This window comes from Corvus kubaryi, unplaced genomic scaffold (genome assembly GCF_017639235.1).
Source record: "Corvus kubaryi isolate FWS band 111438036 unplaced genomic scaffold, C.kubaryi_AGA036_p1.0 78, whole genome shotgun sequence".
NCBI lineage: Eukaryota > Metazoa > Chordata > Aves > Passeriformes > Corvidae > Corvus > Corvus kubaryi.
In genome coordinates this window covers 211132-236998 of record NW_024582065.1, presented here as the reverse complement: position 1 = coordinate 236998, position 25867 = coordinate 211132, and the positions used below count along the sequence as shown (strand labels likewise).

The 25867-nt window shown below is 60.8% G+C and overlaps 1 protein-coding gene across 5 annotated transcripts in view; it reads left to right on the top strand.

The window, feature by feature from the left end:
- Positions 1-21683, top strand: part of NPDC1 (neural proliferation, differentiation and control 1) — a 47818-nt gene extending 26135 nt beyond the window's left edge. Inside the window, exons 2-10 of one of the 5 annotated variants that reach the window (XM_042052210.1) lie at positions 1-104; positions 12732-12875; positions 17184-17291; positions 17410-17583; positions 17700-17766; positions 18690-18774; positions 18925-19004; positions 19105-19201; positions 20089-21683. In XM_042052210.1, the coding sequence (XP_041908144.1) occupies positions 11-104; positions 12732-12875; positions 17184-17291; positions 17410-17583; positions 17700-17766; positions 18690-18774; positions 18925-19004; positions 19105-19201; positions 20089-20166 (927 nt within the window). In that variant the 5' untranslated portion in view covers positions 1-10 and the 3' untranslated portion in view covers positions 20167-21683. Of the gene's footprint in view, positions 105-6628; positions 6684-12731; positions 12876-17183; positions 17292-17409; positions 17584-17699; positions 17767-18689; positions 19005-19104; positions 19202-20088 lie in introns of those variants that run through there. The other 4 variants (XM_042052206.1, XM_042052205.1, XM_042052209.1 and 1 more) reach the window with 4 other exon arrangements.
- Positions 21684-25867: the final 4184 nt, after the last annotated feature.

Sequence of the window (25867 nt, the reverse complement as noted above, 5' to 3'; positions counted from 1 at the left end):
GCCGTGGACGATGGTGGCGGCCCGGGGCGCTGCCGCCCGCCGCGGAGCGCTGCTGCTGCTGCTCGCCGCCCTCGGATCCTTCCGTCTGCGCCTCGCCCGTGCCGGTGAGTATCTCTTCGTTCCCCCCCCACTCCCGTGTCCGTGTCCTCTCCCTTCCCCCGCGGATGCTCGTGTCCCCTCCCACGACGAACCCTGGTGCGGTTGCCCCACTCTTCTCCCCCAGTATCCCCCTCCCCACGAGGGATCAGCACCCGTGGGTGTTCGTGTTCTTGGGTGGAAGCAAGGTAGGAGGTGCCCCTGCCACGAAGCCCCACGGGGGTTTCTCGCACCCAGCAGCGCTCCCCGGGGACGGGCAGCGCCGCCCCGTCGCTCTCCTGCCCGCTGCTGCAGGCAGGGGCCTAGCAGCGGGTGGCAGCGCCGCAGGGCTGGTCCCCAGCAGCTGGTTGGGGCGGCTGGAGGGACCCACAGATGTGGATCCTGGAGTGGGGAGGGAGCACACAGTCATGGGAGCGGCCCTCATGAAGCGCCTTTATTGGTAGGGGAAAAATTAAAACAACATCAAAAAACACCGAAACAAAGAAAAAAATAAAGGTGCTGCAGTGACCGAGCCATCCTGGGGAGCCGCCGGGGGCTGCGCTGGAGGGAGCCCTGTTTGCCCACCTGCCTCATTGCCCCGGGAGCGGCCGCAGCATCGCCCCGCGGGGCTGCACCAGTGACGGTGACATTTCTGCTCTCCGCCGGGGCAGAAGGAATGGGTGGCCTTCGCACCCTCCCGCGCAGCACCGCCCTAAGCTGCCCTGCTCTCTGCTGAAGGGTTGTTTCGGGGCGTTCAGGTTTGATTTGTTTGAGTTTTGGGCTCTGGGTTAGGGCATTTCCTCTCCTGGGGGGTCCGGCATTGGACATGCTCCATGTCCCCTTGCGCTGTGCCCACTGCTGGGGTGCAGCACCAGGGTGATGGGCACAAACAACGGCCCCAAAACCCCAGCCAGCCCCGAGCGCGGTTGCTGCCTGCAGGGAAGGCTGTGGCTGCCCACGGCCGCCCGCCCCGGGGAGGTGCCGTGTCCCTGCCTAGGTACGGCCTGTCTCGGGCAGGTGCTTTCCGCCTCGCTGGCGCAGGAGCCGGGAAGGGCCTCCTGGCTCCCAGCATTGTTTGCGGATCCGATATTGTTTCGCTGCTCTGGCTCCCGGCAGGGCAGACGCCGGGCAGGCGGACGCCGGGCAAGCAGCCTGCTGTCAGCCGGGCCCGGGTGGCCACGCCGTGCTCCCGCCTGCTCTGAGGGACGGCGGGAAGGTGCAATAATTTTTAAATCTCCCAGTGGATCAAAACGTGTGTGTGTTTCCATGTTGGCGGGTTGGAGGCGGAGGTGAGGATGCTCCTGCACTCCCCCTCCTCCCACGAGCCAAGGCTTGGGTGGCCCAGCCAGAGGTGCTCAGATGAGCCACCAGTGATCCAGCATAATCTCCTCTGCTCCTGAATTTAAGGGGTTGGTGTGGGATCATCTGGCCTGGCAATGCTGGTGGGGTAGGGTCCTTTGAGGGGCTGCTGGGCGCAGCCTGAGGCTGTGCCTGGGTGCTGTCAGGGGGATGGTGACAGTTTCCCCTTCCCTTCCCCTCCCTTCCCAGCCCTAGGAGGATGCTGGAGGTGAGGTGAGTGTGAGGGGCCTGGCACCACATCAGCAGCCTGTTCCAGTGCTGGGATGTTGCATGCTCTTGGCACACACGGAGTTGGATTTTCTACTGAACCTCTTTCCCTCGAGAGGAGCTGGGGATGGTGTCTTTGCGCTGTTCACAACAGCAGCATCCCATTGTCAGGAGGTCGAGGTTGTGTGGCATGTGGCAGTGGGGAGCTCCAGGTAGGTTTCTCCTGGGGATGGCTGAAGAAATATCCTGGGATACTGGGCAGGGAAAGGAATCGCTGAACCAACCCCACCACCTTCCTTTCTGAGTGCAGTGGGGCACAGGAAGCATTGCCTGTTTCTTCTCACTTTATAATTGCCTTTCCTGGGCAGATGGGGCCAAGCTTGGCTTTCTCTGGGGATGGCTGGGAGGTGGATGTGGCAGGCCCAGGAGCAGCTCCTGCTCTGTGGCATGCTGCTGAAGCTGGCTTCTGGCAAGGAGAGAGTCAGGGAGAAGGTCCTACACCACCATACCCATGTCCTTCTGCCTCTGCGGCTTCATCAAAGCTTCTTCAGATGGGGATTGGCATCTCCTTCTCCTCCTCCTCACTTTCCTTGGCTGGCGGTGCGACCCAGAGTCCCTGCAGCAGATGCCATCTCCTGGGATGCAACTGCACGTGGCACAGTAACATCCTCGTCTTGCTGTGAACCTGCTCCGAGCTGGAGGAAGGACAGCAGTGCTTTGGAGGTGCTGCAGGGTGGTTTAGGTTTGCTTGCTGCTCCTCAGCTGGGCTTTGTTCTCCCACGTGTCTCTATCTATCACACCAGGCTTTGGGCAGAGCCCCTGCCTTGCCTTGTTTTTTGGCTTCATTTCCTGGAACATGAGTGAGAGCTGTATTTCTCACCCCTTCCTGAGTAACTGGGTTGCCAAATTTAATCTATTATTATCATTCTTACTATTGTAAACAACAAAAAAAAATGTTTTCCAAATGGGGTGACAGGCTGGAACCCCATTTTTTAATGATCCTGAATCCCCCAGCCCCGCTGCCACACCATCACTTCTCATCCCAAACATCTGGAGAAGATGCTCAGCAAAACCTGAGTTGTTCTTTGCGGTCCAAGCGACCCATTTGGCCACGTTTGACCTGCCAGCTCTGCGCTGCTGCTCCTCCTCGTGCCGCTCCACAGGGACGTGGGTGAGAGCACAGATGCTGGTGTTGATACTGGCTGCCCCTGCTCTGCAGTGGTGCAGGGACTGCTCAAAGCTCCCAGCTGGGCACAGCTAGGCAGGAGCCATCCCCTGGGAAGCCTGTTGTGGGATTGTCCATCTCTTGGCTTTTCCTCCTTGCCTGCTCGTCCATTGCTGCACTGGGGAGGGGGTTGGGACGCGGTGGGCGCAGTGGCCCCAGGGACCCCCATGCTGACCCCTGAAGCTGCAGCAGCTCCAAGCTCCAAGCCCCTCTTGGGAGCAAGACAGCAGGGCTGGCACTACACCCGTGGTGCTTGCAAGGGCCTGGCTGCCCTGCTGAGCTGCCCGGGGCTCTGCCCGGTGGGTGAGCAGGGAGTGGTCTCTCAGCCCTGCAACATCCTGAGAGTCGGGCTGCAGGAAGCAGCCCCAGGCTTTCCTTGGGGCACAGGAAAGGTTGTCTGGGTCCCCCTGGGAGTGGTGGTGTGGTGGACAGTGGTCCCACTCAGCCACCCTGTCCCTTCAAGCCCCCATGGCTGCATGGCGGGGTGTCCTCTGCCACACTGGTGCAGACTTCTCCACACAGCGGCTGGGGTGCTGCTCCCGAGTTTAATTTTCCATGTGGTTTTATTCTTGGAGATAACATCCCCACCCTGTTATCTGGGGTTACATGCACTCAGCTGGTTCCCACTGTGGGAAAGGAGCTCTTGTGGGGGTGAGGTGTGGAGGAGCTGGGATGTGGGGCACAAGGGTCCCACGGAGCTCCAAGGAGCCGGTACCCATGCCAGGGACATGGGCAGGGCTCTGTCTGCAGGCCTGAGGAGGGGGAATTAGTGGAAAGATGTCTGATAATTCCAAGTGCAGAATCAACATCAAAGAAGAGTTTATGGAAGAGATGGGGTGAAAGTCCCTCATCCCTTTTGCTGTAGCTGTCTGGAGATTTGTAAGTCCATGTGCACCCCAGCAATACCCACGAGGTGCTGGTGCAGGGAGAGCTGGAGCTCAGGGTGGGGAGACTGTGGTTGCAGAGCCAGGGGCATACTGCTTGCACTGTGCAGGGTCAGGTCCTTTGGATCTGTGATTTCCTGGCAGCTCTGGAGGCCAGTCCCCCACCCCAGGGACCTCTCAGTCCCCAGGGTGCCCGGGTCTTTCTGCAGCGCAGGGGAAGGCACACTGATGTTTGCCTGAAATGCCTCTTCTGGGCCATGGCAGTATTAAGGGAGGTAATCGGCTTAGCTCTGCTGGGCACTTCTGGGGGGGCACAGCGTCAGTATGGTCAGGGCACTGGGGACAGGATGCTGGAGACTAGAGGGGTGATGGGGAGTAACAGGGGTGACAGTGCGGCAGGGGCAGGGGGAACAGAAGGGGTCACAGGATGGTCAGTGTGCTGGGGACAGGAGAGATGTGGCGATGCTGGGGACAGGAGGGGTGATAGCACAGTGGGGACTCTGGGAATGAGAAAGTTAATGGGGGCTGTTGGGGACAAGAGCGTCGATGTGGTGAGGGGGATGTTGCGGACAGGATGGGTGGTTTGGTGCCCAGGGACAAGAGGGGCAATGGGATGGCCTCTCCCCAGGTGCAAGGTGCTGGGTCCCTGGTCACAGGGTACAGGAGCTGCCATCAGTCCCATCCCTGCATTAAACCCATAGGGTCTGGTCCCTGAGGTGCGTAGTGGCTCCCCTGGGCTGGCTGCCCCCAAAACCCACTGCCGGCGCTGAGGTATCTCCCTGCTGTGCCTGGGCATAACCCAGCGCCGCTGCCGCTCCAAATGGCAGCTGCAGGCCTGTAATTAGCCACTTCATCAGCTAACGAGAATTGCAACGGGAAGAAGCTGGCCATTAAGTGCCTGGAGTGAGCTTTGAATTGGAGGAAGGAAACGCAGCCGGAGCAGGTCGTGGTCCTTGCCTTATCCCATCCTGGAGCACTGCAGGCTGCAGCTGCCTGTGTTAACCCATGCACACCATGGCACATGCTGGGGCACGGATGGACGATGGCAAAGCCTATGAGGGGTATTTGCTGTTTGAGTGGGAACTCATTGCTCCAGGTGGGTGACATGAGAGGTGGCGTGTCAGCTGAGTGCTGGCAGGGACCCTGACTCATCGTGATACAGGGGTTCCCTGGGCTCCTGGCCCCTGTTCCGTTCCTACAGAAAGGAGACTGTGGTGGAGGCAGGAGGTGTGGCAGTCTCCAGTGCACCCGGAGCACCCATGGTTGCTGCTCGGGCCAGGCTGGGGGTGAGCAGGGGACTGCTCCTGGGGAGCTCGCAGCTCTCTTGTGGGCGAGGAGCTGCTCTGCCTCAGGGACTTCATCATCTTGCACCTTCAGAGAGAGAGAGAGGGCCCTACATCGGGAGAGAGGGCGGCCCGGTGAGCTGCTATAATATGACCCATTCTGCAGCCATCATTCCTGGCTTCCTGCCTAGGAAGGAGAGGGTTTCCCTGTGCTGGCTCTTCCTATGCAGCATATACCCCAAAATCTCTGGGTCCAGCTCTTTTGGCACCATCTGCAGCCCTTTTTCAAGAGCCCTGGGATGCTGCATGCACCAGCACCCCTGGGACGTAGCTGTGCATCCCATGGACCCCTGGTTTCTGTGTTGATGGGGCCTCTCAGTTCCTGGGCTCTGCCCCACGGGACACGATGGCCCTGCAGGTCTTTATCGCTGGTGCTGGCTGAGTCAGCGTGGGCATAGCCGTGGATGCAGCCCCAGCGGGGTGGATGCTGCAGCCCCGGTGTTTCTGCCTGCCTCTGCTCTTGCATGTCCGCGGGCACGGGGGATGCCCACCCAGAGTCCTCTTGCCAGCCCCTGTTCCAAAGGCTGTTGCTCCAATGGCTGTTTTTCTAATGGCTGTTCCAACAGCCATAAAGGTTGGCCCCTGTCACTCCAGCACCCGTGGGTGAGGAGCTACGTCCCCAGGCACCTGTTTCAGGGTGATGGGCTGGTGGAAGCACCAGGGCTGATGCCAGGCAATGATTGGACAAAGGGAGCTGGACAGACAGACAGACTCCCCACCTTGAACAATGCCACCTCTGAGCTGCCCGAGGCTTTCATCAGCGAATTCGTGCTGGTGCCTCTTTCCCAAAGGCTGCAAGATGTCTCTGGTGGTAGTGTGGGCCACAGTGGAGGGTGGGATGACTTTGGCTTTGCTAAAGAGCATCTTGGCCCTGGTGGGCACAGTGGTGCTGCTGCTCCAGGTGGGTATTTCCAGCCCAGTAGTGGGAGTGCGTGGGAGCCTGTGGCTGCTTTCAGATGACTGAGCTGTGGTGGCTTCTGGCCTGGCAGCTCCTTGGGTGCTGAGCTGTGGGGTGGGTTGCCCTCTCCCACCTCTCTGCCATCCGCAGTGGCTCCACAGGGAGAGCTCACCCAGGGCTGTGGCTCTGCTGCAGCCCACTGGGCAGGTGTGTACCCATGGGGTACTCTCCTGCTGATGGGCCAGTGCCCAGGAATGCCTGGAGGAGAGAGCTGGACCCCATCCCTTCCTTCCAGACTGCTCAGCGCTTCAGGTGGGTCTGTGGTGCTGGGGCTCCCCATCCCCTGTGATGCCAGCACAGCAAGGGTCCAGTACAGTGCTCTGCTGCTCATTGGGGTGTTCCAGAGCAGCCCAGGGGTGCGAGGAGGGGCCCCTCACTGATGCTTGCTCTGCACCGTGGCCCTGCCCACCAGCTGCTTCACTTGTGACACGGTGCAAAACCTGCCCAATAAAAAGGGAATTAAAGAACCCAACCCTGGCCCCAGCAGGCTCAGGGCATGTACAAAGCTCATTGGTATTTACTTGAGCAAAACCTGATAAACAAGACCTAAAGTGGGTGGTTCAGGCTGCAAAGAGCAGCCAGATGCGTTGGGATGAGGTGGCATCGGTGGCATCCTGGGGTCCCGGGTACGGGTGGGTGTGCGTGCAGTGAAGCGAAGCCAGCAGCAGGTTTGGGAGGGCAGGCCTGGGGAAATGGCATGTGGCACCTGGTTTGCCTCTTGCTTTTTTTTATTCTTTCTTCTCTTTCTGAATATCTGAAGCCACTTGTGGCTGGAGACCCCCTGGCACAGCGGGGGCACAGGGAGGATGCAGTGGTGCACATCCTGCATGTGGCAGCCTCTGCAGGGCTGGAGCTGGGGCTGTCAGCATCCGGGGTTGTTGAGGCTGGGGTACCAGGGGTGTCTCGCTTGGCTTGATGCCCTCCTCACCAGCCAGAGGCTAGGAGCTGCTCAGTCTCTGCTGGGATCTGGATCTGTGGTTTGCTGGTTTGGTTTCCACCCATCCTGGTGCTATCTCCTGCTCCCACAGCCCTGCCAATCCAGCTCTTTCGTTTGCACAGCAAGCAGGCTGCCAGGACAAGGAACAGGGATTTTTCTGGCCCAGTTAAGGGGTTTGAGCAGTGATGACACAAAATTCCACTCCCTCAGCCTGGTGGAGATTGCCTGGTTCTGCCCCAGCCTGGGATCACAGGAGCAACTTGGGGTTTTGGGATGCTTGTAGATGGGGTCTCCTCTAGAACAGGGACAGGCTTTGGGGGAACACTGGTGGTTAGGAGGTGACGAGTTTGGGGATGCCGAGGGCTTGGCGTCTCTCTACCTCTGCGGGAGCCTGGCTCGGCTCCTCGCGGGTCTCCCTTCCCCCTTGGCACTGAACCTGGAGCAGGACAAGGCTCCGGAAGCCCATCCTGATGGCCTCAGGGCTGCAGCATGGGTGCCTGCACTGCCTGTAGCCCAAGGCTCTGGGCTGGTGGCCCCGAAGCAGCAGCAGCAGGGTGAGGGTGGGGGTGGGAGGTGGAGTGGGGGGAGTGCTGATGAGGCCTTTTTCCATCATTTCTGGGTGGAGCCGTGTCTGGTGGGGCTGTGCGGTCGGTGGAAGCAGGGTGCAGTGAGGTGTTTGCTGTGCAGGCTCCCAGGGCTTCCCCGTGGGTGTTCCCTGTCTCCAGCCTGTGGCGCAAGGCTGTTGGCACTGGTTCTTGGCTGTGACAGAAGCTGTGCCGGAGATCACCTCTGCCGGCTGGGCCGCACCTCAGCACCCACCAGCTGAAGCTGGGAGCCAGGACACAAGCCCTGGTACCCTCAGGAATGGGAGCTGGTGCCATGTGGCATCTGCCAGACCAAATCTGCTGAAGCACAAAGAAACACTTGCAGCTGCTCCCTCGCTGGTGGACTACCATGCACCAGTGCTGCTGCAGGACATGGGGCCAGACTGGTGGCCATGGCTGTGCCACGTGCTCTGTCCCCAGCAGTGATGTGATGTGACCAGCGTCCCCCCACTCCTGGCTTGTGGGGTCAGCGTTGCAGAGAGCCCTGCTCCGCTGTCTCTGCGTGGGAGGGGGCTTGGCTGCTGCATTTTCAGGGGCAGGAGCACAGCGGTGACGTGAGCAGCTGCTGGCAGTGGCAGGGTTTGCATGGGGACTGCCCGAGCAGTGGTGCCAGCTGTGTTCAGGAGTGGGCACTGCTCCGGAGGTGCAGCCCAGTCCCCTCCACCTGTTTCCTAGTGCAAGGGACAGTAGGGCAGGGGGACGCAGCTGGGTCAGGAAGCCCACGAGGTCTCAGCCAGCAGCGGGGTGTCCATCCTGCAGTCACTCCATGTGTCACTCGTGGCTGGTGTGTACAGCATCCAGCCTGGCATTGCTACTGCAGCTGCTTGCAGTCATGCCATGACTGCCCTGTCACACCTCGGCATATCCCTGGGCTTGGGGCAGTGGACGTGAGGTGCTGGGGTGCCTCAGCAAGGCCTGTTCCTGCCCGCTGCTGGGCAGCAGCACTGCCCCTACCCAGGGAGGCTGTGGCCAGGGGGAAGTGAGACCTCGGGGGCTCTGGTCTGGTGGGGGCATCATGCTGGCGTGCCTGCCTGGTGCCTGCCCATCAGCCTGCCCAGGGCCTGCTCCAGAGCACTCCTTCAGAGCCAGGAGCAATTTGCAGAGCTGGGAGGGAGCCACGGCCAGTGCCAGCTGGCAGAGGAAGTACTGGGAGGGCAGGCAGGCTGCAGGCAGGCCCCACAGCAGTTCCCACATTACCTGGCTGGAGGAGGACGAGGAAGAGGAGAAGGAGTGACCTTGGAGTGGAGCTGGCAGAGACCACAGCACTGCAGGCCCTGCGGGGGCTGCCGCCACTGCTGGAGCTCCGCCATGCCCTTGCTGTGGTCTTCCCTCAGCCTCAGCCAGCATGCAGGGCCCAATGTGGGAGTGAGACCTGCATCCCCGTTCCCCAAACACCCCAATATCCCCCCACTCTCAGTGCCCATGTCCCAGTAGGTGCTGTGTCCTGCTGCCAGAGAGGGGCCAGACCCGGTGGTCCTGGGCAGGCTGCTCTGTGCCCACCCGGCTGTGCAGCCTGTGCCCAGTGAGCTCTGCCAGCTCACACAGTTGGCACTGGGGCTGGCAGCTGAGAGGGACACTGGGTGTTGGTGTTGCTGGGACCTTAAACACTCGAACCAGTGCTCAGCGCTAATTAATTATCCTCTTACGTTCACTTTTATCTCTCTATCTGCAGCAGTGACGCAGCAGGGGCAGTCCCTGCCTCCCCAGCCTCACAGATGTCCTCCTCGGGTTTATTTTTGTTTCTTTTTCACCTGTATGTTTTGGCATGGTTGTGGAAGAGCTGCTCCACCCAGTCTGTGACTGCCAGTGCTCTGTGCCCTGCCTGGGTACCCCCTGTCACAAGCACTCTGCTGGCCCTGAGTACCACCCTGGGCACCTGGCACAGCTCTCCCCAGGGTGAGTCCTGGGGCATGGAGCTTTGTGCTCAGCTTTCCCCTATGGATAACACATCCAGAGGCCTTGCAGCTGACATGCCCGTTTCTTCCTGGGCATGGGTCTGTTCCTGCTTACACGTGTCCCCAGCTCATGCCCACCTGCTGTCTGTGCCAGCTGCTGAGTGTCCCATGCACTCGCTGGCCTTGGGCTTGGCTCCTGTCTGGGTTCCTGCCTGCAGGGAGCCACTTGGCTCCTCCAGCTCGGTTTAAGGGGTTACCCCAGTTGTGCTGTTCCGGGCTCCCTGCCCACCTGCACAGGAGTTGAGCACCATGGCAGGGCAGTGACAGCAGCTGGAGCATCCCCCTCCTCTGAGCACCCCTGGCACATCTGGATGGCAGCATCGTGGCTGTGCCGTGTCTGGCGCTGGGCGCACATTCCGTATCATTCATTGCTCTCTCCTCTGGTCTGCACTGCCCTGCTGGCGGGGCCATGCAGGGTTAGGGTCCCCACAGGACTCCAGCTGGACCCCAGCTTGTGTCCCTCTGCCCATCCCACTTGTGGCCAGGCCATGCTGGGCTGCACTGGTGCCAAGCAGGGGGCATGGTTGGGGTGGGGGGATCCCAAACTCCCCCAGATTCAACAGCTGCCCTGCAGGTGCAGAGGCAAGACTGGGAGGAGCTGCAGCAGGCATGCTGGTACTGGTAACAGGTGGATGGCATAGTGGTGACATGGCCACAGCTGGGTGGAATAGGGACCCACGGGCTTTGAGGTAGGCTCAGAGAGTGGCAAAGCTGCTGTGGGCTCCCCTCAGCCCACAGGGTGCCCACGCAGCAATGCCAGCTCACCGGTCACTGCCTGGTGACACACGGGGAGCTCTGAATTGCAGCCAGTGACAGCTGGGCAAGCACAGCTCATTCCTCAAACAGAGATAACAGCCTTTGCTGGGATCCAGCCTGTGCTTTATTTACCCAGTTGCTGGACTCTGGCTCAGAGCTCTGCCCCCATCACTCCTCACAAGGTGGCTCTGAGGGTCTTGTCGATGTCTGGTGCTGTGGGGTGACCCACACTGGGGTGGCTTCCTCCACCTGTGATCAGCTTTTGGCAGCACCTGTTTTGGGGGGAAGTGTTTCCCTGAGCCTGTGGCACAGACAGGGACCCCTACAGATGTGTCCCCCAGTGCCCCACGGGGCTGTGACATGTCCCCAGCCTGAGGCTGCATGGTGCCACAACATCTTCCTGCCCCGATTTTTAAACAGAGTGGCCTTGAGAGTAACCCTGGGGAGGTGAAGCCAGGGGCCAAGTACAATTTCTGTGCTTAAACATCTGATTATTTGCCCATTAAGCGCTAATTGCCCCCCAGCCACGTGGCCGAGCCCCACACGATCCCCGAGGAGCAAATGGTCAGCAAAAAACTCAGCTCCCATGGGCACGGTGGGCTCTTCTTCCCACCCCGAGCTCACCCCATCCAGGCTGCTGTGCCTGGTGGCCTGGGGGTGAGCCAACATTAAAATTGCAGTTGCTGCACCCCTGCCAGTCCCAGCTGAAGTGGGGAAGGTGATAAGTTCCTCATGGAGTGCAGTGGGGAGTTGCCTGGGCTGCACCCTCCAGGGAGCAGGTCGGCAGTGAAACATGGCCATGCAAAGGCAGGGGGTTGCATGTCCTGCTTTGAGGTGACATCTTTCCTGCACCCTTGCTGGGGGAGCAGAACTGTCACGATTCGTGTCCTGGCGGTTCCATCTCGTCTCGGGCCTTCCACTGCGCACAGGGTGCTGCCCGCCTCGCCCCCGGTGTGCTGCGGGGCTGGGGATGCTCAGGACAGCTCCCACAGCTCTGGTGCCCCTCGCCGTGGGGTGCCCGGTGCCGGGGCTCTCCCCGGTGTTGCGGTCCCCAGGCACAGGCACAGATGGCCGGTGCGCTGCCAGTGCCAGTGTGGGCGGCGAGGGCTGGCAGGGGCTGCCCGGGGGCTGGGAGCCGGCTCCAGCCATGACTCATTGCCGGGCTGGGGGCGGCCAGCCTGTCCCTGCTCCCAGCGCAGCCCCACAGTCCTGCTCCCTGCCTGCTGCTGCCTGCGGGAACGCTGCGGGAACGCTGCGGGCATGGCCGTGCACGGCCAGGTGAGGGGGCAGAGTAGGGCAGCTGTGTGCCACAGCCCCATCCAGCTGTGCAGCCCCATCCAGCTATTCCTCCCGCGCAGTTGTGCCCAGCCTGAGCGCTGGGTGCACTGAGGGGCACCTGTTTCCACGCTGCCACCAGCTTGTGAGGGAGAGGCTCTCGTGCTGCAGCAGGACCAGCAGTGTCGCCATCAAAGCCAGGACCCCAGCGTGTCCCCACAGCCCCCTGCCGCAGGTGGCACCTGAGTGCTGCCCCTTCATGTCACAGCTCCTCTCTCCAGCTCTGCACGTGGTTAGCCACCATCACCTGGTCCCGGACTCAGCTTTGTGTAGGACATGGGGACCTTGTGTCCCCCAGGGAGGTCCTGCTGGCCTGAGACCACCTGGGGTGGAGACCCAGCTATGATGGCACTGCCATGGCATAATGGGTTGGTGAGGCTGGAGCATGAGGGACTCATGCCTGTACCCAGGGAGTGGAGACTCTCTGGGACTGATGTGGGCCTGAGATGCCCTATGAAACTGTGAGCGAGGTTTGGGGTGCGGTGCAGTGCCAGGGAGGGCTGGCTCCCACTGCTTCCTGCAGGGAATGCCAAAGGGATGGGAGCCTAAGTGCTGGTGCCAGTACTGCCACACTCTGCTGAGGCTTTGGGGCAGTTGGTTTCGGACTTTTGGTTTGACAGTCACCACACAAGCATCGGTCTGTGCTGGTTGGATTTCAGTTCCCCATGCAGGGCAGGCAGGGGCAGGAGATCCTGGTCACTGCCAGCTCTGCAGGGCTCAGAGCACTCCCATGGGGTGTTCCACGGGATGGTGGCACCCTGGGGCTGGGGACCCTTGGGGAGGGATGGGCACTGCATGCCTTGTGCAGGTTATGAAGTCACAGACTATCTTGAGTTGGAAGGGACCCATGAAGGTCATCGAATCCAGCTCCTTGGTCATTAAGCTCGTGGTTAATTGCAGCCGGTAATGGCTTTGTGACGGCAAAGCAGGGCCGAGGGGCGGCTGTGGTGAAGCCCATCAATAGCTGGGAGCTGCAGCAGGAGCAGCCATGGACAGCCGGGGCAGCTGGGTCCCACTCCAAGAGGCCCTGAGCAGACCTGGGGGCATTTGACCCCTCTCCTCCTCCTGAGCTGTTTTCTCCTGTCCCCACAGCAGCGTCGTGTCCCCGGAGCCTGGACTGTGCCCTGCAGCGCCGAGAGTTCTGCCCGCCGGGGTCAGGTGCCTGCGGGCCCTGCCTGCCCCCCTTCCAGGAGGACGCCCGCGGGCGCTGTGTCCAGAAGCAGCTCTCACCCAGTGGTAGGTGCACCCACCGCCCACCTCTCTGCCTGCACACCTCCCTGCGCACCCACCCTGCACCTCTGGGAGGTTCTGTGCCTCAGGGCAGCCCCCCACCCCAGCAGTACCCCCCCATCCTTTTCCTTCTCTCAATGGCAGCTGTATCTCTGTGGGGGTGGCTGCTCCTCTCCCTCTCACCCCACTCGCCTCAGCTGTGGGGGTGGTTTCGGGCTGGCAACCCCATCCTGCTCTACCTGCATCCTCCTCTGGTGACTGGGTGTGGCCCTGTCAGCACTGTGGGGAGCCCAGGACCTCCAAGGACAGGAGTGGGACAGGCAGCTCCCCCTGCATCTGAACTCCATGCTGACATGGAGGGGTCCTCTGGGTTTTGGGGGATAGCTTTGTGTTGTTGAGCATGTTCAGGGTCCTGTCAGGGTGCAGTTGGAGTTGTCCTTCTCCCATGGCTCTGCCCAGGTGGGCACATGGAGGATGTCAGAACCCAGCATGCCTTCAGTGCCATTCCTCCTGGCTGGAGAATTACCCTGTAAATCAGAGGGGAGACCCTCAAAGCAAGGCCTTTTGGCTGAAATGGGAGGGATGGCTGGGGGGGATGAGAGGGGATGGCACAGGGATGGGGTCTAGACTTGGCATTTGACAGCAGTCAGTGCCCCTGCGACGGGCTCTTCATCCACTGGCACTGAATGGCTTTAGCAGTTGCTTGTAGTTTATTTTTTAATGTGAAGTCTTGAGAGCAAATTCCCCTCTTGGAAAGGCTGCACATGCGCTGGCGTCTCCATAGCAACCCAGCTCCTTTTTGAAGGATGTGGCCACAGTTGCATCCTCACCCAGAGAGATGCAGGACCACAGTACCATCCTCTAAGGACCCACCATGAGAGGATGGTGACACCAAGGTCTTTCCCAGTCCCATCCTGTTGTCCCAAGCAATGCCACTAGCTTGTGGCAGCAAAAGTGTGGGGACTGTGGTAAATAAAAAAGGGAGATCGCCTCACAAATCCTCTATTTTAGCATCCTGAGGATGCCCAGCTCCTCTTGGCAGGGAGGCACCATTTATTTTTCAATGGGGGCTTTCGCATCCTATCTGTACCTTCATCTAGTAGCAGCACCAGAGAAGGCTGTGAGGATGAGGAGGGGCTGTGATAGCTGCATTTAGGGGGGGATATGAGGCAAACAGGGGGTTGCTGCAGCCCAAGGATGCCTAAGCTTTTAAAGGGGATACCCATGCAGCCCTTCTGCTGCATAGACAGCTCCTTTAAAGGGTTATGCATCCTTGAGCCACTGGTGACTGCTGGTGACACTGATCCTGGGATCCTGCCTCTGTGCCATGCCCACAGTTCCTGGCAGGAGCATGGGCAGGAGCCAGGGATCCTCTCCCGAGAGCAGGTTTTTGGGGTGAAAAGCACCATTTGGAGTCTCAGGAGAGCGATGCATGTGAGTGGTGTGTTCCTGCCAGTGTGTGTAGGGGTCCTGGTGTACCCGGCACAGCATCAGCACAGAGGTGAGATGGGATGCAGGGAATCTCAATACAGTGCATCCCACAGCTGCTGCTGTCTTTCACAGGGCTCTGAGCCCCCCAAAATCCCCCCCACACCATGGTGCTGCATGTGTCTGTGCTGTGATGGGTTTGAGTGACGTGCTTTGAGATGGTGGGTCTCATCCCTGCTCCTGCTTGACCAGCATGGAGCCCCGCTGGGCTGCAGGAAGCACTTTGGGAAAAGGGGGAAAAGGGGCCTCAGATCACAGACATGGGGGTTCCCCCTTCCCTGCTTGCTGTGCTGCCAGCACCAAGGAGGACATCAGCCATCCTGGAGCAGGACTATAGAAATTAGTGGACTTTTAGGAGTTTTGTGCCTTCCTGTGGACACTGTCAATCACGGGTTTCCTCAGCCCAGGGCAGAATCCACACGTCTCTTCCTTGGTCCCTGTTTCCCCAAACTGTCAGGGTGGGTGTGTGTCCCAGGGTGGAGCCCTGAGGAGGTGGAAGCTCTGAGGAGAGGCTAGGCACGGAGCAGCCAAGGGGGCTGGGTGCCAGCCTGGCCATGCCATCCTGCTGCAGCAGCGGTGGCGACTGCCATGAGAGGGCACCCGCACCCTGCATGAGCCCTGCCTGCCCCCTGAGCGCCCTGTGCGTGTCCTCAGCGCCCTGTGTGTGCCCTGTCCCTGTCCCGACCCTGCCCTGCCTGCCTTCTGTGCCCTGCCTGGACCCTGCCTGGACCCTGTTCCTCCGCAGCATCTCTGCTCCTGCTCCTGGGGCAGTCAGGCAGGAACTGGGGCTCACCCCGGCCCCCTGTTCACTGGAGCAGCTCAGGGCCAGCATCTCACACACCCGCAGTGCCTGGCAGGACCCAGCCCTCGGTGCCCTCAAATGTGTGGTGGCAACTGTGGCATCACTGGGGGAGGTTTAGCTACACAGAATGGGAGGTGGGCAGCTTTTAGCCACTGGAAGAGAATGTGGGGATAAAGCTGGTTAGTGCAGGTAAGTGGCACAGCCCAGGTGCTGCAGCAACACCGAGACCCCAAACTGCTGCCTCAGTTTCCCATGTGCCACTTCACACACTCCCACAGGGTGGGAGACTCAGAGGGACCTGGAAGCTGCTCTGGCTGCTTTTCCAACATTTTTTTTCCTTTTTCCAGCCACATCACATCCAACACCAGCACAGCCTGACAGTGGCACCCATGGGATGGACAGGATTGTCCCCTAGGTCCTATGGCAATGGGGACAGACCTTTCCCACAGTGCAGAGGGGAGCTAGAGCTAGAATATCCCCATCCCAGGCACTAGGATGTCCCCTGGCACAGGGCTGTCACACTTAGTCCCATGCCAACTCCCTTGCCCACTGGGAGAGCTTGGCCCTGTGCCAGCACCTTGGCACCATGGCACTCACCTGTTGGGCATGGCACTGGCACAATCCCAACCTGGCACCACTTGGCCATAGTGCTGCTTTGGGATGGAAATAACAGGGTGCAAAGAGCCAAGGAAACTCAGGGCTCCAGCCAAGAATAGGAGGCTGGGGGCAGTTTGGGGACACAAGGGCGTGGGGGATGTGGGGACTGTGATTCTTGGTGCTTTTGTTTAATGCAAGAGTGTCCCCCTTTTAAACTGTTTTTAGATTCATGTGGCTCTGAGTCATGGGGCAGCAGGGTGGCCTTTGTGCAGGGCTCCAGGGGAAATCAGGGTTTATTTCCAAACACTGGAAGTGAGCACAGATTCCAGAGGAGACATAATTGTTATAACCTTGAATTATCAGGGAATCAAGCTGCCAGTACCACCTTGCCTTGTATGTCTGGATTTATCCCCCAGGGCTTCCCTCAGGGGACAGCCTGAATAGGGGCAAAGGAAGCAGGGATTGGATGGGGATTGAGATGGGGTCAGGGAAAGGGATGGGGATGTCTACTGCCTTTGAAGTTGAGTTTAATCCTGTTAAAAGCAGTGGGGAGTGTCAGAGCTGGACTCTGCTTGGTGAGCCTGAGAAGAGCAACTCCACTCCTGCTCCAGTGCTGTCACCTCCTGGGTGGGCACCCCCAGGCCAGAGTGGGAGTCCTGCCTGTGCCTGATGCTGCAGGAGCCCTCTGAGGGACGAATGTCGCTGGTGAGCGCTGTGCCAGGACATGGGCTTGGACAGAGACCTGTGAGATGCTGCTGGGGCCAGCGCCTGGGGGTATATCCCTAGCTGCATGGGACACCCCTGCCCCCTCCCCAAAGGAGCTGTTCCACCAGGCAGGAACCAACCCCTCTGCTGGAGCAAGGGCTCCCATGCTCTGCTGGACAGCCAAGCTGAGCCCTGCTCTGGGGTGGCTCCAGCCACCCTGGGCCATAAAGGACAGTTTGGGGTGAAAACCAGTGTTCAGGTGGTCCCTGACTGTAACTCACCGTGCTGAAGCTGCCCCTCACCCCTGGGGCAGCAGGGCAGTTGGGGAGTGTCTGTCCTGGTCCAGATCCCATCCCTCCTCACTCGGGGCTGCTGTGTGACCCCAGGGGCAGGGACACAGGGCAGGTCTGTACAGCAGGTGCTGGCACCCTGCCCCCTCTCACAGAGTCTGCAGGACCTGCTGCCTCTGGCACGAGGGCAGATGCTGTTGCTCCTGATCCTTCAGCATTTGTGGGGTGAAAATCCCACCGAAAGCAGCAAGGACACACAGGGGTCCCGGGGCCCAGCATTGGGAGAGCTGCATCTGAGGGGGCTCAGACTCACCACCACCTGTGTCTGCTGGAGCTGGGACAGGAGCCCCTTCTTGGGGGTACTGGTCTGGCCCAGGGGCCGGGTGCACGACTGCACCCCCCAGTGCCCCCCTCACACCTGTTCTCCCATAGGACGGACCTCTGTTCCCAGCCTGGAGGCAGAAATTGATTTTCTCGCGGATGTGCTGGCCAGGCAAGAGGCTCCTCGCCACCACCCCCTACAGGACGGCAGACCCAGGAGTAAGTGCTTGCTCCCTGCTCGCAGCAGTGCCAGGGGTCCCGTGGCGGCCAGACCCTGCACTCCAGGCTGGTTTGCCCTCTGCCTGGGCACCGCTCACTGTTCTCTCTCCTCCCGCAGCCACCCTGGTGCCCGATGGCAGCAGACAGCGCATGGCCAGCAGGCTGAGAGAGGGGCGTCTGCAGCGGGGTCCCGCCGGCACCATGGCAGCCACCACCCTCCCCACCACTGCCACGGTTCAGAAGTACCCGGTGGAGGCGTCTCCCATCCCTGCAAATGACAACATGGTGCTTGGTGAGACCCTGGAACTCAGGGGAAGAGGTTTCACACCCTCACCAGGGAAGCATGGGCTGGTGTCACCATGCCACCAGCTCACCTGCTGTCCCTTGGTGTCCCCTCCGCCTCTGCAGGGCTGATCGTGGTGTGCACAGTGGCCGGGATCTCAGCGCTGATCGTAGCAGCCGTCTGCTGGTGCAGGTGAGCTGGGGCTGCCAACAGTCCCCTGGCATCCCTGTGCCAGGGCAGTGTATTCCTGTGCTTCCCAGGCATGAGGGGTTGGAAGAGAGACAGTAGCTGACCTTGCCAGTCCCCCCGAGGCATGGCATCATCTGGCCAGGGCAGGACAGTAGTGACACACCCGTGTGCCAGATGCAGGCTCCCGGGAACAGGTGGCACCTGGTGTGGGCATCACTGTGGCACTGGGTGCTGACACTGCCAGCACATTGGTGCCTTGTGCCCAGGCCCCTGGGATGGAGGTGGTCATGGTGCCATCCCAGGGAGCAGGGCTGACCTTCCAAGGGTCACAGGCTCCTGAAGGAGTTGTCTGCTCCTAGGGCGCCCCACATCCACTAGGATGGACTAGAGAAGTCATTGTACCCCACACTGGGCACTGGTGAGGCACCTCAGGTCCTGGGCTAAGTTTTGGGCCCCTCATGGCAATAAAGACATTGAGGGGCAGGAGCATGTCCAGAGAAGGAAATGGAGCTGGGAAAGGGTCTGGAGAACAAGTCTTAAAAGGAGCAGCTGAGTGAGCTGGGAAAGGGGCTCAGCCTGGAGAAAAGGAGGCTCAGGGGGGGCCTTCTTGGTCTCCACAACTCCCTGACAGGAGGGGGCAGCCGGGGGGGGCTCAGGCTCTGCTCCCAGGGAACAGGGACAGGATGAGAGGAGATGGCCTCAAATTGTCTCAAAGGAGATTTAGGTTGGATATTAGGGAAGATTCATGGAAAAGGTGGTCAAGCATTAGAAAGGGCTGCCCAGGGAGGTGATGGAGTCACCATCTCTGAAAGTGTTCAGAAAACATGTGGGTGTGGACTCTGGCAGTGCCAGGTTAATTGTTGGACTTGATCGCAGAGCTTTTTCAACCTTAGTGATTCCCTGATTCTGATTCCCCTCCCTGGCAGGCTGCAGAAGGAGGTCAGGCTGGCACAGAAAGCAGACTACTCAGCTCAGCGAGTTGCCAGCCCCCTGCCCTATGACAAGATCTCGGTAAGGCGCCCAGGTCCCTCCCTGTGGGGTGTTTGGCACTTGGGCCCCAGTACTCTGCTGGAGGGATTCCCATGTGCTGGAGGCCCCCCACCAGCCAGGCTGAGGCCCTCCAAAGCCCAGTCTCCACAGTTGTTCCTGCTCTCTCCACAGCCTGGGGACAAGACACTGGCTCAGAGTGCCCAAATGTACCACTACCAGCACCAAAAGCAGCAGATGCTCTCCCTGGAGAAGTAAGCAGCCTGGGAGCAGACAGCGTGTCCTGCCGTTCACTGGGATGGCCCTAATAGTCCCAGTGGGCTTCACCCCCTCTCTACATCTTCTTCCCCCCAGGCATAAAGAGGAGCCCAAGCTGCCGGACTCGGCATCATCTGATGAGGAGAATGAGGATGGAGACTTCACCGTGTATGAGTGCCCTGGGCTGGCTCCGGTACGTGGGTGCAGGAGGGCCAGGGGTCCCTGTGCATGTGGGGGTGTCCAGCATGTGCCTGGGATGTGCAGTTCCTTGTGAGGAGCCTTTTCCACGTTCTTCATCAAACCTTGCGGTGGTCTGATCCCTCTGCTCCCCCCATGTCCCTGGCCAACTGCCACTGAAGCTCTCCAGTGGGCAAGAGTGCCTGTCCTGGCACAAGGCTTTTCCCTGGGAGCAGAGAACTAGAGCGGCCCTTGGCACACCTGGCCCACCATCCCTGTGGTGACAGGGACATGGTCACCCCTCAGGCCACCAGGGCTGGGGGGGCTCGTCCTGGTGCCACTCCAACGCCTGGAGCGCAGACCTGTGACCCCTCACAGCCAGAGAGGATGTTCCTGGCTAGCAGGGGACCTCGGGGAAGGGCAGCTCTTAACAACCCTGGGTACAAAGAGCACAAAGGGACGAAGAGGAGCCTTTTACATGGTAATAGCTGTGGAGCCCGGCCATCAGGGCCCAGATCGAGGGTCATCATTGGGTCTTTACAGGCCCATTAAAGGGCACTTGATGGCAGGCAGGCAGTCTGAGCAAGGAACTCTGTTCCTGCCAGCCAGGCTGGGACTGCTGTCCTGGGGTCCCCAGCCCAGCTGTGGGGTCCCATTCCACCCGAGACCTTGGCTTTTACACATCACCCCACCCCATCCCCTCGTGCCAGGGAGGCAGCGCCTTTCCAGGGTGATGTGAGTCCCGGTGTTTGTCATCCATCGCAGCCCACTAGGTCGCCCTCCCCCCACTCCCTGCCGGGCTGGGATTCAGACCCAAACCCCTTGGGATGGGGCAGCTGGATCCCACCTGTTTTCTGACCTTCTGCCTTTTCCTTCCCCTATCCCTCTCCTTCGCCACGGCAGACCGGAGAAATGGAAGTGAGAAACCCGCTGTTTGACGACTCCTCCTTACACCCCTCCAACCCCAAGTCGCACCAGTAACCGCCCCATCTCCTGCGCCCAAGCTCGCTACGGACTGTGCTCACGGGCCGGGGGGCACCCACAGCTGGGCCGAGGGACGCTGACCCCGCGCTGCCAGACTGTTCGACGCCTGCCCAATAAACACCCACTAACAGCTATGGGGGGGGGGATTGCCCCCGTTTCCAGCGTCCTTGTCCTCTTTGCTGCTGTGATCGCGTCCCTGCCTTGCCCTTTGCTCACTGCTCTCGCAGGCACAGGGAGGCGGCTGCTTTGGCACAGAAATTGGCGGGGGGGGGGGGACTGCGGCACTGTCCCTTTGCAGTTGGCTTTGAGGAGGGGGCTGCTGCCCTGGCTGCGGCTGGGCTGATGCGTAGCAGCTGGGAAGGGGCCAGAGACAGGGTCAGAAAGCAGGAGAGGGCCAGGCGGGCTGGGCATGCTCGTGCCCGGCATCAGGGCTGCCAGCCTGCCCAGAGCCCTTCTGCCAGGGATGGAGCCTTTCTCTGGAGCAGGTGGCATCACTAAGGGCTTCAGTGCCCATTCTGCCCCCTCCACCCCACACTGGGCAGCTCCTGGCAGCAGGATAGTGCTCTGGGAGCCAGTGGCAGGAGCAGGAGCAGCTCGAACAGGCACTGGCATTGCTCCCGGGGATGTTCCTTCAGATGCTGCCCTGTGTTCTGACCCCTTTAGGGGTGCTGGGCTTCAGGGGCCCTGGGGCATGGACAGTCCCAGTGCCACTGTGGCCTGGGAGCCCACATTAGGCTGTGCTGGCAGAGGATGGGCTCTCTCTTACCACAGGCCTCAGTGGGGTAAAAGCTCCGAAGAAGGGTTCAAGGTTTTGTTTTTAAGCTTATGTGGCCGTGGGGGAGGAAGGAACAGGACTGGAGGGAGCCGGGTTGTAGAGGGGTAGCCGAGGCATGGGGGTTTACTGTGCTGCTTCAAACCCCATGGAGCCCATGCCCTGGCAGCATCCCTGTGGAGCCTGGCACTTTGTGCTCTCTGGGCATCCCTCTGTGGCAGGTGACAGTCTCCACTGCTCCATCCCAGGCACCTCTCAGGCCTCAGACACTCCCTGCACCACTCTGTTACCTGTGTCCAGCCTCACCAGCCCTCACCAACATGTTCTTGCTTGGAGCCCAGTGCTGCTCCTCAGTGCCTCCCGGGTGCATTGGCCGTGAACCCCTCCAGTGGAAGGCCCAGAACAGGGTTTGGGTTACTTTGCACAGGTGTGGCTTCATGTCCAGGTCCTGTTGTGGCCATAGGTGACCTGTTGCACTCACTGGAGCCATTGCACGCCCAGGCAGGCACGGGCAGGGCAGGCAGCAGTGGCAGGGATGTGCTGGTGAGTGGTGATGGCATGGGACCATCCCTGTCCCTGGCGGGGTGGCTGACAGAGGCCATCATGGCACAGATTCTGTCCCCGTGTCCTGCACTCCCCCTTCCCTGGGCTGCTGCCACTCTCCCCACACCTCTCGTCGTCGTTGTATGAATTGTAGTTCTTTTAAAAGGAGATTTTATTAAACGACCATGTTTGAGACCCATGCGAGTGTGTGGTGTGGGGCCCGCGGCTCGGGGGGCTCCTCTCAACAGCAGGGTGGGACAAGGGGGCAGGAAGAGAGGATGCTGTGGGTCCCCGAACCTTCCCTAGGGAACAGTGAGCAGCCATCCTGCTTCTGCAGCTGGAGAAGCATTCAAACCCTTCTCAAAGGTTTTCCCAGACACGGAAATAATTTTCTTGTTTCTCAGTATTTGCTAGGAGAGGTTTCTCCAGGAAAAGGTCGGGTGGGAGCCCCCGCACCCAGCCCTGCAGCACCCACCACCCCCCCTCCTCCGCCCCTCGCCCCCAGGGCCCTTCGCACCTCGGGGATGACAGATAAGGGCTATCGCGTCCCCGCATTGTGTGCAGCCGAGCTCCTTTGATCACGCCAGCCCCTCCATCAGGCTGATACCATCTCTCCTGGTTTCGGCAGCCGAGGTGGGTGCTGACTCACCGCGAAAGCACCCACCCGGGATGCTTCTCTCATGGGGGTCTCCAGCTGCACCCCTGGGCGATGCACACCCCAAATAACCCCCAGGGCTCAGTCCTGGGGAAACCCAGCCTCGAACCCACTCCCCTCTGCCGAGGTCCCCAAATTTGCCCTTCCTTTCCTCCCACAACCCAGCAATCTCTCTTGGAGCACGTCCAGACATTTTGGGAAGCTCTAGCTTATAGTAAGACTTGACTGTTCTGCCTGGGAAGACCCTCTCGCTCTGGGCACAGTGGCCACAGGAGCCCTGTGTCCCCTGGGAATCCCTATCCCTACCACACACCAGGCATGGAAGAGTCGTTTGTCCAGGGACAGGGCACCTGTGCTGCAGACATACAAGGGCTTCAGCCCCCACCTCATTTCCCCCAGCTGTAACACAACAGGGTGGGCCCACTGGTTCAGGCACTGTGGTGGTGTGGGTGAGACCCACATTACAGCTCAGGGCCTTTGTAATGAGGGGACAGAACTGGACAAAACACCCTCTGTGATTTTCCCCTAGGCCAGGTTTGGAAGCACGGGCTCCATCCTGTCCTCCTAGGCCAGCTGCAGCCCAGCAAGCTGTGCTGACAGGGAGCAGATCGGCATTCCTCCATGCATTGGGTTTCTGGAGCTGAACCCCCTGTCCAGCCCTCCTTAGATGGTCCTGGGGTGACCCCCTCACCATGGGACCCTGACCCACCACGTGCAGGACTGCAGGCCCCCTTTGGTGGGCAGCTCAGGGGTATCCAGCACAGCCCCAATGGCTTTTCCATCACCTGCCGCAGAAAAGGGAGGCCTGACCATGAATAAAACATCATCTGTGCTCATCCACTCTCTTAAAATCTTGTCCCCAAGCACCAGCGCCACACCAGCACACTCAGCAAAGGGAGGATGAGCAGATGTACATCTCAGCCCTCCTCAGCCTGCTGCCATCTCAGCGAGCCAGAAAAGCAGATGCTTTTCTTTCTGCTCCCATTTTCTTAGCAGGCTCCCACCGATCCCTGGCTGCCTTAGACGGAGCCTGGCCAAGCCTGGAACCCCAGCAGGTTCCAGATACGGGCTGATGGAAGGATGCATCCATCCATCTCCTCTGGAGCAGGCAGAAGAGACATGTGGTCACTGGTGCTCAAAGACCACAGTAACCTCACACAGCCCCCCCAAAATCACCCCATTGAAATGTATGGGGGGGCACACACCGAGAAACCCCACTGACTCCTTCCACATCCCCCAGCTAAAACCATCACCGCCACAATGGGCCCCGCGCCTACAAAGGGGCCGGTTCAAAGTCAACGTCTCCCTTCCCCTCCGTCTGTATATGAAAGGACCAGGAATGCGTTTGAGGGCCGGGGGGGGCGGGGGGGGAAGGAGAGGCGGAGGGGGGGAGGGGGGCCTGGGAGGCTTCCCGGGGGGATAGAGAGAAAAAGTAGGTTGGCAGGAGGAGGGGGTCCAGCCCGGGAACAATAAATCAAAGGGAAAGGGAGTTACTGCCCGGCCAAGGAGCTTCTGAAACCCTGGGCCGCAGCAGGAGCCCGGGAGGAGCAGGGCTGATGACTGCCATCGGGGTCCCGCAGAGAGATTTCCTCTGCCCGCCGGCAGTGGGGCAGGCAGCAGCACAGCAGGCAATGGGCTGGTCTGCCTGCACAGCACTGGGTCCAGTATCCCCAGCAGCACGGTCCAGGTCGTCCCTTGGCAGATTGAATGCAGCCCCTGCTGGGGAAGGTGCTTCACCACTCTGGGCATGGGATCCCCCAGGTCCAGAAGCCACAGGGCTCACTCAGGGCTGCCCATGTCCCCACTGACAGGGTTTTTGAATCCTTAGTTCATTTTCCTGGGGCTGCCTTCCCTCCTGAAGCAGTCTGGCACAGCTAGGATGGGCAGCCTGGAACACGTCCTGCCGGGCGTCAGGAACAGACATTAATTCCAGCTCATCCACAGGGCCATTTTTTTCCTCAGAAGAATATCATTAAGAGGCTTAGCTGTTCCACTTCCCCTGACATGCAGCAGTTCCATGTGCTGGGCCAGGGGCTGCTGCAGGCACTGTGGATACCAGTCCCTGGGTGCCAGTCCCTGGATGCCAGCTTTGGGTACGAGTCCCTGTCTACCCGCCCTTGGGTGCTTGTCCCAGGGCCTCTCCCTGGGTGCCAGCCCCTGGGCTCCAGCCGTCTCGGGAGCCAAAGCAAGTGCTTCATAAACATCATCAAGCACCCTCCCCGAGTCCCCCCGCCCACAGCCCCATTCCCATCCCGCCGCGGGGGAGGCTGCTCCAGCCTATCTCCTCGGCATATCTCCAGTGCTAGACGGCAGCAGCTCCCGGTAATCCGGGTTAATAAACAGGCGGCCGTGTCGGCAGCGGGATCACTCCCTGCCTTGCTCCTGCTGGGATCACGGTGTGCTGGCAGAAGGAGCACCCCTCGCCCTGCTCCAGCTGAGGTCAGGGGGTGCCCACGCCACTGGTACCTGCCCGCACGCAGGAGCTGGCATCGGGCACAGCCAAGCAGAGGCTGATGTCATGGCAGTGTCAGGATCGGGAAAGCTCCCGGTGCTGAGCAGGGAGGGAAGGAAAGGGGAAAGGCCTGGAGCCAGCTCTGGTAGCACCACTGTGAAGGGCAGTGTGAAGGAAAAGTCTTTAAGACAGAGAAAATGCGGAGCATGCTTCATTGTGGAGCTGATGGACACGATAGCTGGGCCTGCAATTCCCTCCCCGGCAGCACACCCCAAGCTCTGGGGCCTCAGGGACAGACATGCTCCTCCAAGCCACAACCCTTCTCTGCAGAGTGAGGAACAGGAGAGGGATGGTGAGAGCATAAGGGGCCCCAGGAGCCTCAGCTCTGTCCATGCCCCCCAAGGAGCTAAGGCTCAGTCAGCAAGACCAGGCATCAAGAGGGGCAAGAGGTGATGGTCCAGGCCTGGACCATCCCTGCTGCTGCACTATGGCACCGGCATCGCGGGGCTTGTCCTTTGTACTGGGGACAAGTGGCTGCTGCAGCTGGATGGGCTGCCCTCACACCAGGCCCTGGCCCCGGTTCATGCCGCCAATAGCTCCCCGAAGAGATCCCGTTTCTTGCCCAGGCTCCGCAGCTCTTGGGGGTTCCCAGGTGGCAAGACCCCGGAGCTGCTGCTGCCCTAACACTGACGCGGTGCCCCCCGAGCAGCGTGGGGCAGGAGGGGTGAGAGGGACGTGGGTCTTCCCAAGTCCGGGACCGGAGGGGTGCGATGCCCCGCGGCAGGATAGGTGTCCTGCCCCTCCCTGTCCCATCAGGGCCGCCCAGTCCACCTCCCTGCCGGCGCTGGGTGCGGGCCGGCGCAGCCCCCTCCCATCGCACCTTCTCTCCGAGCCCCCCGCCCCCCCGGGGGATCAAGTTCACGCCCGACCCACCGATGCGGGGTCCAATGGGGCCGGAGCCCATCTCCATCCGGCCCGGCCCGGCCCCGCCGCTCTCAGAGGCCCCGGCGGCGCCGCAGCAGGGAGGCAGCGGCCGGCAGCCCCCGCATGGAGCCCTAGGGCAGCGGGCGGCGGGCAGCATGTTCAGCCCGGACGGGGGGCTGCCGGCCGCCCCCTTCGGCCTCCTAACCGACGCCGGACCTCCCTTCCCCCGCGGCAGCTTCGACGGGGCGCCCGCCCAGCCGCTCTTCTTCCCCTTCGCCGCCACCCCCGAGCCTGAGCCCGCCCGCGACCCGCCGCCGGCCCGCGCCTGGCTGCCCCCGCCCGGTCCCGCGCC